Below are 20,499 nucleotides of genomic sequence, written 5' to 3'. Positions count from 1 at the left end.
CACCCTTGATATGATTTTAAGTACACAACCTCTACCAAAAGCTTGCATCTCTGTACACGTTAGACGATGTTGCAGTCTGTGTGAAAGTGGATAAGAGGAGAACCAAAGCAGTCATTAGTGAAGTAAAAGGAACAGTTGTACATTTTGGAAATGAGCGTATTTTGTTTTTCTCCAGAAAAATGTACCAATCTGGACTCTAGAGAGAATGGTATCGATCTCGTCATCCAACTTTTTCAAACAAAAATAAAGTGAACAAGTGTTTTTTCAAAACTGTCGAGATCTTCTTTAAACATGTCGTTCTGGGCATGAGATTTAGTGAGTAGTTAAACTGCTCATGACAAACAAAAGCATTTTATGGATAGAAGCATCAATCAACATTCATTTCATTATCAAGTCATGAATTCACAGATAACGAATCTTAACAGATATTATCATCAAACTGAACATCTCCTTCATTCCATGTGAAGTTATTTATTTTCCGGTGCATTTCATACATTTTGATGGCCTGCACGTCAGAGGAACTGCCAGATCTGTTGTTCGTTGAAAGCATCACTGAACCACGGTTACTAATGTTCTCATATCAGGACTGTATAAAAAATATTGTCAGTGTTTTAACACAGTTTTTGGAAATATAAAACAAGAAATCTGCAGCCAAATTAAGGTTGCCGAAGAGTTAATATCCATCCTCTCAGCATCAATCTGGATTAAAAGTTAAAATTACAGCAAATCCTTCAGGCTCATTCAGCTCAATTTGTTTTCAGATGTGGACTGTACCGTCTGCATAACTTAATACTCAGATTAGTACAATTATTCTTCATCTTACAATATCGTTCTTTTATCACAAAATATTCACACAAATAGACTAGACGGGCAGATACAATACCTCCGGCCTTGAATTCTACATTCCTAATAATAATAATTACAAAAAAATACGAACTGGTTTTCAAAACTCTCGTCATGTAGTGCACAGGTCAGGGGACTCTATCCCTTGTTCAGTCAATTAAAGGCAAAAGACCGAGGGGGTGGCTTTGTGAGCTGATCACAGATCAGCATGTCCACAATTTTGCAGAGGTGTGCTGCAGGAACCAGCCCTGTCTGCTTCTATAACCTCTGACCTCACGTCAGCTGAAGCCACTCTGGACTCCTCAGAGAAAGCCGCTCCAGCCTCACACACACAGCAGTCCTCCTGGAAACGTCTGCGCTTCACACTATAGTGACTGATGGATTTTGTGCCGCTAGTGCACTGCACACTATAGAAACATGTTCCTGTATTTGCTGGGTGGTAATCACTGAATGTCTTTGGTGCAGACTTACTGTAATTCTTTGTATGATCACTGAGAATGATGTCTCACCAAGGATACGCTATGTGTTGCTATTGGAGAGCACCAGAGGACAAGGTAAAGTACATATACAGAGTGTCACAGAGTCTCAACATCAACACAGAGATATGTACTGATGTATGATCTACCACAGTGAAAAGTGCTAGTTCAGTTATTTAATGGAGATTAGACTGATATCATGGATATTCAATGTGTTACTGTTGCACTAATGTGTTTCAGCTAAAGGACTCACTAGGCCTACTGCAAAATGTTACTCATCAGAATCACAAGTGGAGGATGTCTGAAGTATATTTAGGTGACTGGGATGAATTTAAGCACAGAATAAATTCCTATTCAACATATGAAATGAATAATCAGCCATATTATCTCTATATGGACTCTAGTCTAATGTACTACTTCACAGACTGTCATTTCTGGAGGGAAACTCCAACATCCACACCAAAGAGAACAGCCTCTGCTGCATAAGACAGTTTGCCCAATCAAATAGTAGCTCTTGGTTATGGAGACCAAACATGTTACAAATAATCGAAATAAGACATTTTGCAATCATCTTGATAAATACAGATAAAATATATAACTTAACCATAAAAACGTGAAGTAATCCAATACATTTTAAAAACACAGTTCGCTATGTTTCTTCTCATGCTTATTTTCATCAGAGTTTATTACGGGCCGGTTTTATTTCTTTCTTTCCAGCATTATGTCCTTTTTCCAAAATGTGTATTTATTGTGGGTATTCATGTCATTTTTCTCAGTGACAGTTTTATCACCACTTTTTTCTGTCAGCTCATTGAGATCAATACCTGGCTCTGACCTGTTTGTCTTAAAACGTTTTTATTTATAAAAAGGAATTATAAAATAGGATCACAATAAATAAAGTAATAAAACTGACTTGCCACAAACGAAAATAAGCAGCACAAAATAACACGTCGTAACCGTACGAAGAGTAAAAAAAAAGGTCAGTTATGTTACCTATTTTGTCTGTAGTTATCTATAGAAATGTTGTTTTCAGAATGTCTTATTTATCTAATACATGTATTAACACTTTGTGTCTACATTACTAACAACTAAATCTAACAGGCATACATTTCCAGACAGCGTTTTCAGGCTTTAGCTTCTTTCTTAATAATGAGCACTTGAAATCACTCCCGTAAAGAAAACCAGGGACCAAATTTAAGATTTGTGAAGCAAGTCTGGCATAATCTCAATTGTGCTGAATAAAACAAAGTATGAGGACACTTTTCAAAGTAACCCCTGAAATAGTGTATTCAACAGTATTCTGCTTCTATGTGCCTGTTTATGATTTTGTCCCTGTTAGTTGTCTATAATCGAGAGATGCTTTGATGTGGGTTTCTGTCCAATCGCTAAAAACTCTTAAATCGGGTGAACACAGAAAAGTGCATCGTGAGTAAGATTTATGGAGCACCTGATCTCAGGAGTGTTCAGGTGCCTTTTGTTGTGTTGTGCCACAACTTCAACACCGACTCACATCCACACATTATCTCACTGCTGTTTCAGTATAGTGTCAAAGACATTTGGAGGTAATCCGAGAGTGTGTGAAACATACACATTCTCACGCTCACTACAGGTCCACATGGTACTACGGCCCATTGCCGAAGGACCAGAGGCAGAGCAGTTCCCTGTCCGATGAGGTTAGGTGTGATCCGGGGTGCGTTCCTGGGTTAGAAGATGTTAGGACACATGCTCCAGTCCTGCCTCTCCTTTGCCTCCCAGTAACCTCCCTTGTACACAAAGTTTGTTTCTCCAGTGACTGAGTCCCTCCTCTGGTGGAACCACAATGGCTGGTAGCCTTCATATTCTTTCCCTGCGGGAAGAAGCACAGGCGTTACTCAATTCCTGTCATTTATAATTGCACTCTAGTGGAGAAGCCACACTTGCAGGCAATTCACTTAGCGATCAATTTGCCTGCACATATATGCAGAGGAAGCAATCAATCGCTGTGCCCTGCATTATGGGATAGCTCCAAAGGTGAACCAAGCGGTGAATTCAAAGGTGTCAGTAAGATACAAAAGGATCAACCATAGTGAACTAGTTGAACTCGTTCTCCCTAAACTGAATAATCCATCTGTTTGCTAATACAGAAGCCCAGTCAACAGATGGAGACATTGCAGCATAAATAAATCACTTGCTAATGTGGCTTCACCATAGCACATTAAGAGTACGGTACTTGTAGATTTTAGAGTTGTATCTGTTATGTCATGTGACATATTATCTTTCTAAATGAAAATGCCACATGTATGCAGGAAAAAGTCATTTTTCCGGAGAAGTTGACTTGAGAGGGGTATCATGCAGTTCCACACAGAGGCAGACCATACAGAGGACACACAGAGGATGGTGTGTGTGTCCGTGTGCGTGTGTGTGTGTGTGTATGTGTACGTGTGTGTACGCGTGTGTGTGTGTGTGTGTGTGTGTGTGTGGGGGAGTGTGTATGTGTTTGTGTATGTGTTTGTGTGTGTGTACGTGTGTGTACGCGTGTGTGTTTGTGTGTGTGTGTGTGTGTGTGTGGGAGTGTGTGTGCGCGTGTGTGTGTGTGTGTGTGTATGTACGTGTGTGTACGTGTGTGTGTGTGCGTGTGCGTGTGTGGGAGTGATGCACAACAGAGGGGCACAGGGCATCCTCCACTCACCAGAGTCATAATCACACTCTGACCACCAATAGAGGGAGGAAAAGAAAGACAAGTCATGGGTACATCAAATGCAATCTAACCTATGCACAACACACACACACACACCTACACACAGGAATGCCACGGGATGAAACGTCTCTGCTAGGTTCTCTGTAAAGTTCAGACTGACCTCTATTAGCCCTAACCTTTTGTGTTTAGCCCTGCTGAGTCTTGTTCTTACTGGGATAAGTACGACTTATCTTCCCCAGTAATAATTCACATTTTAAAGTTGTTTTTGTAAATGATATTGTCAATGTTCTTCAACACAGAAACATGGGAGTCTGCTAAATTTAAAGTATTATAGATTTTCTATTACTGCAACTGATCAGTTTTCATTCTTTCAACTTCCTTTCACATGAGTGGGCAGATCTTGATACTACTAACCATGAGCATCAGTTGCCTTTGCTACAGACAAGAAGCTAGCTAGAGGTGTGATTCAAAGTCGAACAAATCAAAAACATTTTGTTCTTGCATTTGGGGATAAAACACGCCACCATAGTTGCAGAATTCATCCAAACTTGGCCCAGATACTGAAAATGAACCGATTAAAACAACTGTATGCATCAGAAAATCACTGCAAAGTACAATACTTACCCTTCATCCTTTCTTCATCATCACTGCCTGTCTCTGTCATTTACTCACACATGCCACACTTCCTGTTCTCATTTGCATACCTTCATCCAGAGCATCTGTGGCCTCCGCTTCCCTCCTCCTCCTCACGGCTCTTTGTTTCTCCTCTAGCCTCTGCTTTTCTGAGTTTGCCTCATCCCATCTCCCTTCCTCCATCAGCTTCTGGTCTGGTCTCAGACGGCTGTCGGTCACTCCCACTCCGTCCTCCTGCTCGTTTAGGGTCAGTGCCAGCGCTGAGAAGTAGTACATGTTCTCAGCGTTCTCCCTGAGAGAGCAAGAGGAAATTGCCAGAAGTTAGGCTGCGTCACGATCAATGATATTGACTGAACATTGCAGCGGTTATGCAACTACTCATACATTGCAATGCTCTGCCTAAACTTACGGGAGAGGGTATTTCTTCCACAGCGGCTTGGGAGACAACGTCTGATAGACCGTCTTCTGCTTGCCCTCTGACCCGCTGCCCCCTCGGCTGCTCTGAATGATCTTGGCACTCTCAATTTTATCATCCCACGTACCAGAGAGGACGTAGTGAGCCTGACCCCCACTGTCGGCCACCACACCGGTCACCTGGAAAGAGCAAAAGGAAATAAGAAAACTGAAACAAAAGCAAGCTTTCTTTCTGACACTTAAATACACAAACACCAAGGTAGGACACCAGTAACATCAGTCGCTACCAAGGAGAGCAGCATTGTGCCCCATTGTTAGATAATTAGTGCACCTCCGGTTACCTCACTGCAATGTGCGCTCCAACCGAGAGCTTTTTCACTTTTACACGATATATCTGTTGGTAGTCTCCAGCAGGATGCAGTATCGGACTAAATGAACCCTGCAATGTATGACGCTGTGCCATGGTCGTGTACATAAGCGTGGAAAGGAAGCATTTACCTTCCGTGGAACGTCCCTGGAAAAATAACTGTAGGGAGAAAACTTGAGTTGACAGGTCTCCTTGGTCCTGTGATTCACAATCTCAATGTCCCCCGACTGCACAAATACAGACACAGAGTGAGAGAGACAAACACACAGAGAGAATGACAGCATATCAACACTATTAACAGTTTTTACAGCAGAGAAAGAAAAGCATCCTGACTGATCCTAACCCTATTTATTGTTATAGTAAGTATTCAGGTTCCTGAAAGGTACCACGTGGAGTTTTTGACAACTGTTGGTGTTGTAGGGCCAGTTTATCTGTGAAGCACATTTCAGCAACAAGGTTATTTGAAGCGCTTTACATAAAACACCACAAGCCAAAAGTGCATTTCATTACATTTCTGTCGACTGCTGAGGGCCACACCTTTCAAGCTTCATACCTAACCTGTAACACGCATTCTGATCTTTTGCTGCATCGAACAGCCATCAAATGAAAATCTCATGGATTGTTGTCACACTGTAAGCTTAGTACAGTGATGATATGCTGATGCGGTACAGATCACTTGCTGTGCTCCTGACAGCACTGTCTGGCAGCAGAGGAGGCAGTAGCAGCATAGTTTCCATAGTTTGACATGGAGTTGTTAGGCTGACCCCGTTCTGCACCAGAGGGCAGCAGAGCGATGCATGGAGGCGGTGAAAGACGGCAAAAGTATTTAATGCAGAAGGCAAAACAATACAAAGTAAAAATGTGTAATAATCGATGAGACTTTTTCTTGGTAGATAAGCTGAAGTTGGAGAGAATCTATCAACACAGAAGTGGTGTTGCTGTAGCTCGACTAGTAACTCAAACTTACATGCCGAGAGCCAAGATAACCATCACAGCTTTCTGGGAAAAATGTTGTGTGTATATTGTCTCTAGCAAGTTATAATGTACCAGCTGAACGTACACAAAACTCCACAGGGTACCTTTGATTACATCAGCATGAACACTGCTGCTGATTTTCATAGTCTCTAGCCACTATATCTCCTCATTGCACACACCAAAGTAATAAATCAGAGATGGTGAATTGCCATATTGTTCTTCCAGGGTTATGCACAAAAACAAGCGCAAACACGGGCACTCGCGAACACACACACACACAAACAGACAAATTGATACGACACACAGACTGAGTGGAAACAGGAAAAAGAAAATAATTATACTTCTAAACAAGGAGACACAACTGAGAGACATGCAGCTGTCAGAGGCAATAAAGCAGGGTTGTAGTTTGGAGCTGTGGATGAATGGTTACCAATCAGAGACACAGACCTGGTCAATCCACAGCTTGCCCACAATGATGTTGTGCACTGTGGAGGTGACCTTTCTCCACACATATTGGTTCCCACTGGAGTGGAACTGCAAGTGAATGGCACCTGGGGAGGGACAGGGACAAAATGCTGTTAAGAGAAAAGAAATATCACAGCTGCTTTGTTACCAATCCGCAATCAGCTTTTGGGATTATTTTGTGAACATGGTGAATTCTACCTGCAGCAGCTGAAAAACACGTCATCTAACAAAGTCATTCCCAAAGACTTGGTCCGGACCCACAGGTGGGTCGCAGGAGATTTCGTTAGGGTCACCCAATACATTTGCATAATTTCTTCCATAGTCTTTTATTTAACATTTAAATCTGCAGTTCACCTTTGAGCCACAAGACAGAGCCTGAGTGTTTGTAATGATGTGGTTATGTGGTACATCCTTATATACAGATAAGGCCTATTATGAGTTGGGTTGCGATGGTTTGCCATTTTTAAACAGTGGGTCCCCAGAAAAAAAAGTGTGGGAAACACATGTATGCCCCTGTGCACAGGCATTCAATTTCAACATCTATTTCCAGTGTGACCTAACCCTGGAAGATTAACAATATCAATTTGACGATAAACGCTTTCCACTTTAGATATTTTTTCTGTTACATGGACCTTTACAGCAGGCATACAACAGCAAAGGAGAAAAGTGAGATAAATCCCACTGCATCCCTTGGCTGAACCTGCATCTATCAAATCTGCTATTTATCTGAGCCACCAGAACCCTGCTCTCTGCCATCCCAGTAGAATAGAGAGCTCCCTTTATATCCATTTTTTATGCATGTGTCAAAACGGTCATAAAACCCTCTCGATTCATTCTCACAGGCTTTTCCTCTTCATTGTGTGGGAGGCAGCACAGTCATGCACTGCTCTCAAGTGGGAGTCCTTCTTAAGTAAACTCTGTCTGGTGTGGCTGGTACATTTGCATGATGGAACACAGTTTGTTTGCTTCGCCGCTGAATATGAAATGTCTTACCCAGAGGCATTATGGAGAGGTATTTGCCACGGAACTTGCTGGCGATGGTGATTTCCTGCCACAGGGTCCAGCCTCGTTGGGAAATCACATGATGTGCAGCTGCAGGGGGGTGATGGCTCACCTTAGAAGAAATAAAGACCTAACGGTAAAGCACATTAGCAGCAAACGACTTGTTTGGAGAACACAGGCTGGCGCTGCATACTCACACTGTGTGCACGCACGTCAGTGTGTGTGTGTGTGTGTGTGTGTGTGTGTGTAAGCAGAAACTCCCTGTGGCCATGCTGTTACCTGCTCACACAGCGAGCGGTAGCCGAACTCCTCCCTTCGATCGAGCTCGTAGGTCTCACCCAGGAGGGGGTTGAAGGGCTTAGCTGTCCGGTGGATCGTGGTGGAGTAGGACGAGACGGAGAAGGCGGCGACCAGGCACATCTGCTCCATGGAGGAGTCGCAGCGCGCCGCCTTGTCCAGAAGCTCATGATACTCCAGGTCCTCGGTGAGACGCTGCAGCATCGACAAAGGCTCGTTGAAGTTCACCTGAATGGCCGGATGAAGAAGACGTGAGACACACAGCTTTGTGTTAACCAGCCAGCGAGAAGGAGGGCCATGCCTAATACACTTACAGGCATGGGAATTTTGGAGAGCTCCTTGCCGATGCAGTTCTTCATGATGCTCCACAAATTGAGGGAGTAGTTGGGCTTGTCTGGGACATGTGTGCGCCTCTGTCTGCGAGGCTGCAGCTCCTTCCCTGACACATTGTTACAGCTTGGAGACATCTGGTATTAGGTGGAAGGGAAGGGGTGGAGGATGAGATGGTGGTCTTTTAACTTTGTGTGAAAAGCATATTCGGCATATACAAGTTTGAGGAATACTTTCAGCTTCATGCTCAACTTGGCAGCGCATCACCAAACGGAGGAGACAGAATGACAGAGCGAGTGAGAGACAGGACGAGAGGGACCAGAGGACGCAGATGTGTGTTAGAGAGAGGAAGAAGCATCGAGAGTTTAGGGGAAAGAAGTGCAGATGTTTGACTGGTAACTAACATTTAGCGGAATGAAGCAGCTGTGTATCTTTGGCACCACAGGGGTGACGATGACACCGCAGGACACACGGATAAAGGCTGTGTGTGATTGTGTGTGTGAGCATTGGGATGACTGTAGGATAGGAAATGGGGACTGTGAGAACGACAAGTGAAGACAGTTATATAAATAAATCAATGAGCTGTGAGCTTTCCAGCAGCACAAATGAATCTATTCTAAGAAGTGTCCACAAATGTCAGTCCTATTCGTCAGACTAGTTAGGAGGACAGACACTTACATGGTCGTCCTGGTTCCAGTCATTGGGCTGACCTCCGCTTGCTCCACTCAAATTACTCTGAGAACGCCTGGAAGAGAAGGAAGATATTTTCTACAATGAGTACTGGAGACATAAACTCTCTCAATGTCCCTCTCGCTCCATTTTCCACACACACACACGAGGAGCAAACAGATTGCTGGGTATTACATTGCTGAGTAACTGTTTCCATCACTCTTAACGGTGCTACTGGAGTCCATTGCCATACTGGAGTATGTTGCAAGAGATGAGCCATAACAATGATGAGGAGAAGAACACTTGAGTTACTTGAGATGTTTAAAAATAGAAAGTGCCAACTCTGCAAAGACAGGTGGAGTTGCCAGCTGTTTGGCTAATTCAAAAAACATGGATTCCTGTGAGTGACTGACCTGTGCGGTGTGTTCTCAGTGGCAGTCACTGTGATAAATGCAGGGGAATCCTCCATGGCATCAAAGTACTCAGTATCCTCATCTTCATCACTCGCCTCTTCTTTGCGCAGCCTCCCACTCCCCCCTGTCAGGACAGATACATTTGTGAGTAAATGCTAACAGCCTCCAACACTAGCAGAGCCATCACACGGTGGTGAGTTTGTATTCTACAGAGTTCAGGAGAGAGCAGCGTATAATCACATACCCATGGCGATTGATCAAGGAATAATTAACTGAGTAAAATTGGCAATGCTCCTGCTGCTTAACTAGCCTGAAATGCAAGCTCCTCCGGGTTAGCTTCTAATATTCAGTATCCGACAGTCAATCCAGTACTTTCTAAAAGTAATTCTATAAAAACAATGAGTAAACTTTGACTTTCAGTCATTGAACAACCACCAATATGAACTAAATGTACTGCATGATTAGAAAATAGTTGTTTTTCATCATATGCTTTCAAAACCAGCTTCTGTTTAATACTACTTAGTAAGATGCATACGATCAATTTATTTAATAAAGATTTAACCACATCCTTATCAGAAACACAGAAAATGGATATGCAATGTTCTTTTACCACTCCAACCTTTTAAAAGAGAGATGACTCATGTCTCTGGTAAGCCAACATTATGCTGTGTAAATGGCAGAATACTTAAGTGTAGCAACGGTTTTACGTGATAGCAGCTAAACACCAACGTCAACGCACTTAAAACAACAACAACGGTTGTTTTTAATGCTTTCCAAATGACCAACATGAGCCCCTTCTGATGTTCTACCTACATGGTTTAGGTATAATCAAGTTGAGGCAACTTAAACAACTTGTTTACCATTTTGAAAAGATTGCCTTCATGGTTAAAGAAACCCAAAGTTGACTGTTGGGGGGTCGTTATTACAGACAGCAGAGAGAGATGACGGGAAATAATGGCACCAGCTGGACACATATTGGGGATGTTAGGGCTCATGGTCTTAAGCCCTAAGCCCTGGGTCAACACATTCTCTAGTTTTAAAAACTAACACTTGTTTACTTCCATCAACCGTGTCTTCCTCCGTGTAACTTAACGCTCTGCTATACTGTAGGAAAGTTACATCACAAACTGCTGTCATTTTACTGGAGGGCAGCCTTACACAAAAGGTACGGTCACGGGGCGACAAGGTTTCTTCCTCCTGGAGGATGGACGAGCACAACAAGTGTCATGCCAGCGAATGTTTTCAAGAAGCTGGTTATAGGTAGACAAACAAGAAAATAAACAAATGGATGGACAGACCTGCAGTCCTTGGTGAAGGTAATTACCATCTCTGAATTAGTGATAATCCAAACCTTCTGACACAACTTGAGAAATATTAAGCAGCATGAAGAATGTCTATAATATTGAGCCTGAGGTCACACATGACTCTTAGTATAGTGCGGCCCGTGCTGAGGCCCACAGGAGTAAGTAATGCAAAGATGTCTCACCCTTGTTGGTGGTAGGGACGCTGGGTGTGGTGGAAACGAGCGTGGGTGCTTCTCTCCACGCTCGCTCCAGGCTGTTATGCTGCTTGGCTAGCTGCTCAATGGTCTCCTCTAGGTGGGTGCGCTGCTCTCGCTCATACTGCAGAGCCCGCTGCCATCTCCTGCTGTGAGTCTCTGCTAGGTCCAGAAAGTCTCGACACGCCTGGGGGAGCACATGCACACAAGAAGATGAACACACAAAAGTTGAATTCCTATAAAATAGTCTGAAAAAAAATGGATTACCTTCCTGAAATAAAATCTGTTCAGATTTTTTATTGAGGTGCAAGTTTCGACTTGCAATGACAAACAGCTCAGATGTTTGCATTTAATGCAGAGTTTCATGAAGCCATTAAAATCATAAAACCTAGGAATGTTTTCACCTTTATTTAAGTCAACTGATAATACTATACTGAGAAAAGTTTTCCTGACAGTTTACAGCGATATGAGAGAGAGAACATTGGGATGAAAAGGTGTTAAGACATTCGGGCCAATTATTGTAATCAAGGTTATTTATCACTATTGTTTCGAGCAATCATCGATGTGTTAATTAGCCGTCTATGGGCCTCCCTGCTGTGTAAATGTGCCTCAGAGCATCATGAGCTTGAGGTTAAACCTCTGATTGCGTAGCAGACTATATTGAGTCCATGGGAGCATCATTGTGACTGCCGAGCTTTTACTGCTGATCAAACATATCTAACGTGTCAGCATTTGTCTGACAGCCGTGTCTCTTAGTGTGCTCAAAGGTCAATGAACACCTCCAGCATTCTGTCAGGAAACAATTACTTTCTGACCTCGTCCCTTTCGGTTTGATTTAACAGAACTATTCAGGAGACAGTGACCCTCAAAGTTGATGCACTTTGGACAACTAATGCTCTTAAAAACACAGATATCTCTTTCAAATATAAATCTATCCGTATGTTTTTTTGATCGGAAAGCTAACAAACAAGGTCCTAAAATGACAGACTAGCTCTAGGTGCCAGATATCTTATTGTCACATCACATGATCCGTTGCAATGAGCAGTTACAAAGAAGTACCAGCCTGCTTTCTCATCAAAGTCGTTGTGGAAAGCTTTGCAGTTGTTGTTCTGTGCTGCACAACCAGCTGAGAAGATGGTTCTCCTACCTGTCTTTCAAAGACCGTACGGCATGCCTTTGACAGAGATGAAGCCGTGTCAGGCATTCTGAAATTGCAGCATATGAAAAATGCTGAGACTTTCCCCCAACTGTACCTCACATAACAGAGAAAAATGATGAGATGCGTTTCATCCTGGATGACAAAACTAATTCCCTGGAAAATCTCCAACCACCAAGACTTTAGTGATGAAGTCCTGCTCATTTGGGCAATGTGCACACATCAGTAGAGCCATACACAGCACGAGGTGGAACAAACTGTCCAAATGAGATACGCAATGCATCGCCAGCCCTTGACCAGTGGCTTCAAAGGAAAAAGGAAAGATCTCTTCACCTTCACATGACTGCATTACACATGTTTGCTGACTTGTGCTTCCTTATTATGTCATTTTAAGGACATATATTAAGCATATTTATTTTGTTGGACCAAAAGTATTGAGATTGTAGATAACCTTGTTTGTTAGCTTTCCGATGATCAAAAGGCATACGATCATATACAATGTGGTTTTTTTGAAGAAGACGATATTTGTGTCTTTTGGAAGAGCGGCTGTCCAATGTGGGTCAAGCATTTTTGGAGCATTTTGGGGAGGCTATAGCCATTGCTGCCATTGCTTCCACATGAGCAGAAGAGCCCATAATTAAATATGGTCCTTTCAGTATTTGCAGCAAGTTAGCTTGAACCACTTAGATAAGTATTTGGTATACCACATTGAGTTTACTTGTTGTCTTGAAAAACATTATCACTGACATTTCATTGACAACAGAACAATAGAGAGAGGCGACACCAGGAACACAAGCAATACAAACTGATAGCTAAAATTACAATTTGGGTATTACTTCTGGATTTTCTGGTCCAGAGTTAGTGGTATGTTTGATAAAGACACACGGTCATATAATTAGTAAAAATGTATTTAACTTCATAACAAACTAAAATTAAATGTGTTCTCCAACAATACTGTATGAAAAGGTAATGTGTTATTACTTCTCTCCAAAAGTAAAAAATACAAAACCATTGTTGACAAGTTTAGAAGAGTTCAGGCTGACCAAATGATTTATGCTCATCTTGTTGATGTTTAAAAAAGGTAACTAATGTTTAAAGATCAAGGGATTTCAATGGTTATAACATAATATTTTAAAATCATATGTATGGTAATGGTACAACTGTAATATATGTTGATAGTACTAAAATATCCTTACCCTTTACAAATGTTACATTTCAGTGGCTTTAGATGCTTTAGAATAGAATAATATCTTGTTTGCTCAAAACAATGCATGTAAATCACAGAATATGTGTAAAAACATCCGATCAAACTCTTACCTCCAGCAGTCTTGCATGAAGTGTCTAAACAGCGATGTCTGAGACTCAGTTTAAATGTTAGAAGTGCATGTGACATTGTGGTTCACTTCCTCAGACATTGATATGAAACTCAACACCCACTTAAAAAGTATGAGAGTTCCACTTTTTTTATGCTGAGTCTCAAGTACAAACGCAGACTGCATGTGACTTCCGTTGGGAAACAGGGTTGATAAAGGCTGACAAAAAAGGAAACCGGTGTTGGGGTCTGACCATATGGTTTCAACATGTGCTGTGAACAAAGAGAATCAGGCCTTCCCTTTTTCAAGCAAAGGTTTCATCCTGATTTGTAGTTTGATGAGAGCAAACCTCCTCTGAAGGAATTTCACACTAGGGTGTGAATTTCCCCCCCCCAAAAAACTATGGTTCCTGAAGTCACCTGAATGCACCGCTGCAATCTCATTGGCCGAAGGCCAAGAGACCCCAGGACCCCTGTGGTTCAACCACTGTTCTACAAAACTGTCTGTAACTCACACCTCCTTGCTTTTTCCCTTCGACCTCCGTCGAACAGGGAGCACACAACGCTCTCTTCGCTCGGACCCCCGTCCAGGCCACAGAAGATCCAGCTTTCCCCGTCAGCGCGACGCTGGCCACGCAGGCCACGAGGAAGCAACGGCCTTCTCCCCTCCTCAAACCCTGACAGGTCACGAGCCATTTCGCTGGACGAAACAGACAGTGCTCCACTTTGAGTAAGGCTCCCTTACCCCGCTGAGACGGATCCCTCCAACGAGACCCGTCTCCGCTCCTTTTTCTTTTTGTGCACACATACCGGCAGGAGGAAAGACGACTAAGCCTCAATCCTTCGCCGATGATTCCCGGTAAGACGCGCAGACACGCCGTCTCATCCGAAGTTAACTGTCCTCCCTGCAGCGAGTACAGATCGGACCTGCGTTTGCTCCAGAGCCACGTCAACGGACCGAAGCTGCACCAGCAAAAGCCGTGCGAGACACAGCGCCCGCTGCAAGGCCGCGCTCCAAGCAGCCCCACCCCTTCCTGACGAGGAAAAAGGACAACTTCCCCACGAACACTTTTCCGTTGCAACGAAGCATCGACAAGTAAGGTTCATGGTATCTGGGCATAGCTTAGTTTAAATTAACGTAAGTTTAATTCAGGTCATTAATTTATATGTTGATATTCCCGTGTTTTTGTGTGTTTAAGTTACTGTCGCGCGATATCGAGGTATTGCGCAACTCGTCGCGGACCAGAGAAGCTCCGCTGTATTTGTGTATTAACTGCTATGACTGTTTATTTGGGGATTATTTTCATTCATTGTATTCCACTCCGTGTGGGAGTTCTCTCTTCATTAACTCGACTCTGTGAGTGAGCTGAGGTGCGTGGCTTATCACGGCATAAGTTACCGGCAGTTCAAAGACGACAGAGGTATACTTATGCGTGATAGAACCAGCAACCTCAGGCTCCCTACAACATCGCACGCCGAAGTGTGATGCACGTCGAGTTCTCGCTCCTTTTTCCCTTTCTTCCTCCTCTCACGTAACACGCACACACAGCTCCTATCTCTGCCCCTGGGGAAACCCCGTTCAAACGATCGCCTCACAACACGTGTGCATCGGCACACGTGATTACATACAGCAGTCTCACCGCCATTTTGTCCGAGTCACTCGACTCCGCCATCTGGTGGTAGTTTAGCTGTAGTATCTTAAGGCCCCTCCCCTTTTGGCCCGCGTCACTCGACGCCGCCATCTTTGTAGTCTTTAGCCGTAGCTTTAAGACTCCCCTTTCTTTACACACACACACACACACACACACACACACACACACACATACACACAGATATACACCCTCATCCATTTTATTCATTCTTTAGGTATTAGGCATATAAAAGTGTATGATAACGTTTGTTGGTTGCAATATTAATTGATTTGATCATTTATTATTTTGATTTAATAAACTGTTATACTTTAAGGAGCAGTTGTCTGTGATTACTTGTGTATGTATGTATGTATTATATGTGTAATGAAACTGTATGTAGTAGCCCTGTGTACGAACTTAACCCTTCACTGTCACTGAATGTGTAGTCGCACCCGACTATTGACATTATGAGTGACCACTAATTATGAGACTTAGTTTTATCGTTTGGTTATTGGTCCCTGTTCGCAGGGGGGTGCCCCGTTGTTATTAATAATCATTAATAATTGTTACATACATTAATAATTCTATTGATGTCAAGAATTCAGTTTCTTAAATGCTGATAACCCAAACACGCTCCTTTACGTTCCCAACACAGGTATGCAGAAATCAAACTAAAAAGTCCAGAATGAGTGACGTAGCAAAGACTGCAATGAACTTGAGTCACGTTTCATGTGATTAAACCATACCAACAGTAGTGTGTAGGCGTGTAAAAGCCCGCACACACAAACGGGCGAGAGTCAGGATTCAGTGACACACGTGACCAGTTACATCACCACTCAATGAACTAATGCAACCCTCTCCAAAGGCCAGGGTCAGATCACAGAGCACATGCAGTTGTGTCTTGCCGTTATGGCCTCTTCCTTCCCTCGACCCCTCCTCCTTACATGCACCACATGAAAACCACAGTAACATCCAAGTAAATGCCTTCACAATGGCTGAAAAAAAGTAGCTGCATAAATCCAAATACCCATATCCTGCGCTGCCTTCTGCTGAACGATTCGACACCTAACAGCCAGACATTTCACAGAGAAAGAATAAACAAGAGTAAACAATGAATAATCAATGCTATCAACAAAGCCATTGAGAGAAGCAGGAAGAAGAGACAAACCTTGTGTGATTGTATGGTTTAGTCAGAGCCGGTCTGGCCGTCTCACTGTGGTCCAGAAGGTTCTGACATTCCTCCCCAGGCAGGGAGGGTCGAGGGTTTGAGAGGGGGGGGAGGAGGGGTTATTCCTGTCTCCCCCCCTACCCACTATCATATCTAGTATCAATCCTTCAGCACCTCAACTCTCCCTGAACTCTCATACACTACCAACACAGTGTAAAGCCAAAGGCATTTACTGTTGAGGGGAATGGACCCGGGCCAGAGTAGAGCATATACTGCTTATCACATCCAACACAGAGTGAAAAGTGAAAATGTGCTGAGTTAAATATATTAGCTAATATAGCTAAACTGCAATATGTTATTTTGAAAGAGTAACTTTTTCGTTGCTCTCCTTTCTTTCTTAAAGGTTTTTTTGAGGGAGAGCGTTTACTTCAAAATCACATCCAAAATATAAGGATAGAGTTTCCCGTAGGCTGTACAGCCCTTTGCAAAAAATTGTCTATTTGTGATTTTTGACGATAACGTTATTAAGCTGTGAGCTAAATTAGAAATAGTTATGTCCAAGTAGCTTGAACAGGATCTGGCAGGGTCTGGAGCTGCATCTCTGGGCCTGCAGCCCACAGACTCCTGTTTAAAAGGCCACACTGTAAAGTGATCTCATCACTCAACACACTGACCAGGGCACTATAGATGACTGGCATTCCTGTCATATTGATCATGCAGGACGCAGGGCACTCGGCTCACTGCTGCTGCATCCTGTAGCCTGGTCTGCTGGAGCTACTTACATTGATCATAGCATTGGAAGTGATGCGGAAGAGGGTGGCTCGCTCGTTGACTGCCTTGATCTTCTCCCCTCCCTCCACAGGGACTTTCAGACCCTCGAGTTCGCTCAGGGAACGCTGCAGGGCCGCCCCGTGCTTCGCGATCAGATCATTACATGTGCTGAGGTCGTCGAGCTTGCTGACGAGTATCTTTAGGGTGCCCTGAATCTCGCTGCGGTCCGACTGGGATGTAGGCTCCTCGTCCCCCGAGTCATCTGGAGGGTAGAGGAAAGAGGTCACGTACACCATCTTGAACAAGAGACGATTATTAGGACTTGTGAGTACACCAGTCGTAAAAAAGAAGATAAACAAAGACAATTCAGAAACGTTTTTCTCAGGTCATTTTAGGAAACCTATCTAACTGCATCGCTGCTAAATTGAAAATACGTACAGTACACTCCGTCCTTTTTATGATAGATTTCCCATTTAAGATGACTCCCCGAGCTACCGTGGCAAACCCGCTATAGGCAGACGTAGTATTGTTTTAAATGATAAAAAGATGAATAACATACATTTAACAATGATTTGTACCACTGATTGCATGAAATTAGAGTTAATTTATATATATATATATATATATATATATATATATATATATATATATATATATATATATATATATATATATATATATATATATATATATATATAAGCTGCATCAGGGCATTTGAATACAGACAGCTCGTCCATAACCGTGAGCCTTTACGGTAGCAGCTGCCTTTCACTAGGATGTCACGAAAGAGAGGTTACTCAAGTTTAAACAGAACACAGAACAGTGTTGCAGCGTCAGCCTTGCATTACACACACTGATGCACGCACAAGCAGATTCACAGAATGACAGATATACACAAGGGTGAGACCAAGGTCCATGAACAGCCTTGTGACAATGTAAAAGGAACAAATCCATGAAGGAAACAACTCCTGATTTCCTGAACTAGAGTAGACGAGAAGTATTTGCACACCTGAGTATTGAAACTAAACTTCACACAAAAGAATATGCCCAAATATAAAAGCATCTGCGTTTGTGTATTCCAATAAATCCTGCTAAGAAAACAAGCCGATACGGCCGTGAGGAATGAATAGAATCAGCTTCAATGTCAGCACATTTACTCTGGATACATTACTGCCTGTTGAGAAGCAATAACATCCCAACAATCCCACCAGAGGAGTGACGTATAAAACTACTGCTGGAACATGAAGAACAATAAGGAACATGAGGACAAGGACCATCTGTGCATCTCAACAAGGACAACGCATTTAAAAGTTCAAGAGCAGAGTGAGAGTCTCTCCGATCCATTAATCCACCCGGCTGACCCCAGCGTCTAGAAAATACTGTCACATGTACCGGCGCGTATTTGTTTAGAAGAGACTCTGCTTACAGCACGTCGCCTGCAAATTGAATTTTCTTTCCTAATCCTCACTGAAACAAGTTGCGAGCTGCAAGAACACACATTTTGTATGTCGGCTCCACTGCTCAGACACCCTTCAACGGCAAAGACAAACCAGTACACAAAGGATTCTTTAATCTAATCTGCAATTTACTTTTGCTTCACTCACTGCCTATAGCTCGCCCCTTCACATTTCCATCCTCTTGCTTCCCAACAACAGATGTGGATGGATGGCTCTCCGTAGCGAAGTCGACGCCGCGAGGCAAGGGCAGGAGCCCATTACCACGCCAGGCATGCCTCAAGGACGGTCTGCCTCCCCCTTCCCCCACTGCCCACCCCCTCAGAGAACACCCTGCATAGACACACCTGCACGCCTCTTCCCAGGGTGTCTCGACTGAACCCTCCTATTTAGAAGTTGATGGTATAATTTAAGCAAATATCTGTGTCTGAAGCAAGCTGGGATGCCAGTTTACAGGTCACAGCTCATCAAATCACAACACTTCAACACATAAACACACATGCATCTTCCATCCGTCCTCAGCATGTACATGCTGTCGCTTTTCCTCCCTTCATTCCCTCTTCATCTTTTGTGTCGAGCGAGAGACAGGAAGCAGGAGAATAAGATGTGAGAGAGTGTAATTGGGAGAGCAGTAGTCTCGCTGCCGTCCCACTGTCAGGCTCGTCTCTCTCTGCCCGTCCCTGAGGACTGGCTGTCTGATCAGTGGAGCCAGGCCTCCGGCTGACAAGACCTCACCCTGTGGCAGAAAGACGTGCATATCGAGCACATGGCACAAATGCCATGCCTCTCTGGATTAAAGATGGTATTTGAACATATAAGGACTAATCAGAGGGGAAACTAGTGTCAGAAGTATTTTAGGAAATATCTCACTTTTATTACTGATGGTTATTAGAGTTCATTTTTACAGTTCAGAGTCAACTTTATGTGGTGGACTGTAGAGAAAATGAACATGGCATCAGCAACAACATTTCTACATCTGTTCTTTGTTAGAATACTAGCAGAATTTTGATTCTCCCTAAAATCTTATTTCATTACTAAATCTCATGAATGCACACATGAGCCTTGTTAGTGTGCATAGACTACATTGTTTTAGGATGAATGGTGATTCAAACAGATCATTTTGACAATGCATACTGTATAAACTTATTCTAATACAACAGACCTGCAATAAATCATACTCTGTCCCCTAGGAATTACATTTATATGGTAATAATAATAATTGTATCTCCAGTTCTATTTCGGTTCACAGCCAGGCAATGTTTTTGTTAAGGGAAATGCTGCATTTGAAAAATTGTAGTTTAAATGATAATAATGTGTCAAACTAAGATCATGATCTTCCTATAACAAGTGCTGTGAGAGTCGAAACGAACCGATAAATTACAAGCACATCATGCATCGCAAGAGCGGATGTTGTAGGTAAACACGTGAAATATGTTTACATTTTAAATCAACAGTGTGTGACTTGCCAGATGTGTTAATTAGCAACGGTTCCTCACTGTGGTGAGCTAAAGTCCCACATAATCTAGGTGGCATCATGTTTCCTCCTAAAGTTATTGCAAATGATTTGTATACAAACTCAATTTCTAGAAGATTTGTTTTATAGCTTCTACCTTCATAAATCTTACAATGTTCAGCTTTTGTTGAAACTGCATTAGAGTGGTGTTGATTCAACTTGATGGTTATTTTATATTATCATTTATATGTTGTTTGTGGTGCTTTTGGAATTAAATAGCGCTATAAATGTTCTTATATTTAGTTTACCCTCATTCATAAAAATTTACGAAAAAATATTGGAAAACCGTTTTAGCTAAAATATACGATTTAGTATTTATTATTATTTAGTAATAGTAATAATATTATTGCAGTGCTGTTGTATTAACTACCTTCGTTTTTGTAAGTATATTATGCTATTGTACAGTATGTGGTACTTTGTTGTCCTTTGACTTTA

At 42.7% G+C, this 20,499-nt stretch overlaps 1 protein-coding gene across 3 annotated transcripts in view; it reads right to left on the bottom strand.

Annotated features, from left to right (window-relative positions):
• Nucleotides 1–337: 337 nt before the first annotated feature.
• The window catches only part of osbp2b (oxysterol binding protein 2b), a 37,884-nt gene continuing 17,722 nt past the window's right edge, over nucleotides 338–20,499 (bottom strand). For all 3 annotated transcript variants that reach the window (XM_079270271.1, XM_079270272.1, XM_079270273.1), the window contains exons 3-14: nucleotides 17,109–17,359; nucleotides 11,048–11,246; nucleotides 9,562–9,685; nucleotides 9,158–9,224; nucleotides 8,464–8,616; nucleotides 8,132–8,377; nucleotides 7,844–7,964; nucleotides 6,833–6,936; nucleotides 5,542–5,637; nucleotides 5,039–5,223; nucleotides 4,701–4,921; nucleotides 338–3,165 (exon numbers count right to left, since the gene is read on the bottom strand). In XM_079270271.1, coding sequence (XP_079126397.1) covers nucleotides 3,023–3,165; nucleotides 4,701–4,921; nucleotides 5,039–5,223; nucleotides 5,542–5,637; nucleotides 6,833–6,936; nucleotides 7,844–7,964; nucleotides 8,132–8,377; nucleotides 8,464–8,616; nucleotides 9,158–9,224; nucleotides 9,562–9,685; nucleotides 11,048–11,246; nucleotides 17,109–17,359 — 1,910 coding nt within the window. In that variant the 3' untranslated portion in view covers nucleotides 338–3,022. The remainder of the gene's footprint in view (nucleotides 3,166–4,700; nucleotides 4,922–5,038; nucleotides 5,224–5,541; nucleotides 5,638–6,832; nucleotides 6,937–7,843; nucleotides 7,965–8,131; nucleotides 8,378–8,463; nucleotides 8,617–9,157; nucleotides 9,225–9,561; nucleotides 9,686–11,047; nucleotides 11,247–17,108; nucleotides 17,360–20,499) is intronic.

This window comes from Melanostigma gelatinosum, assembly GCF_949748355.1.
Source record: "Melanostigma gelatinosum genome assembly, chromosome: 6".
Lineage (NCBI taxonomy): Eukaryota > Metazoa > Chordata > Actinopteri > Perciformes > Zoarcidae > Melanostigma > Melanostigma gelatinosum.
The sequence above is the reverse complement of the archived record's forward strand: the minus strand, read 5'-3'. Positions and strand labels throughout refer to the sequence as shown.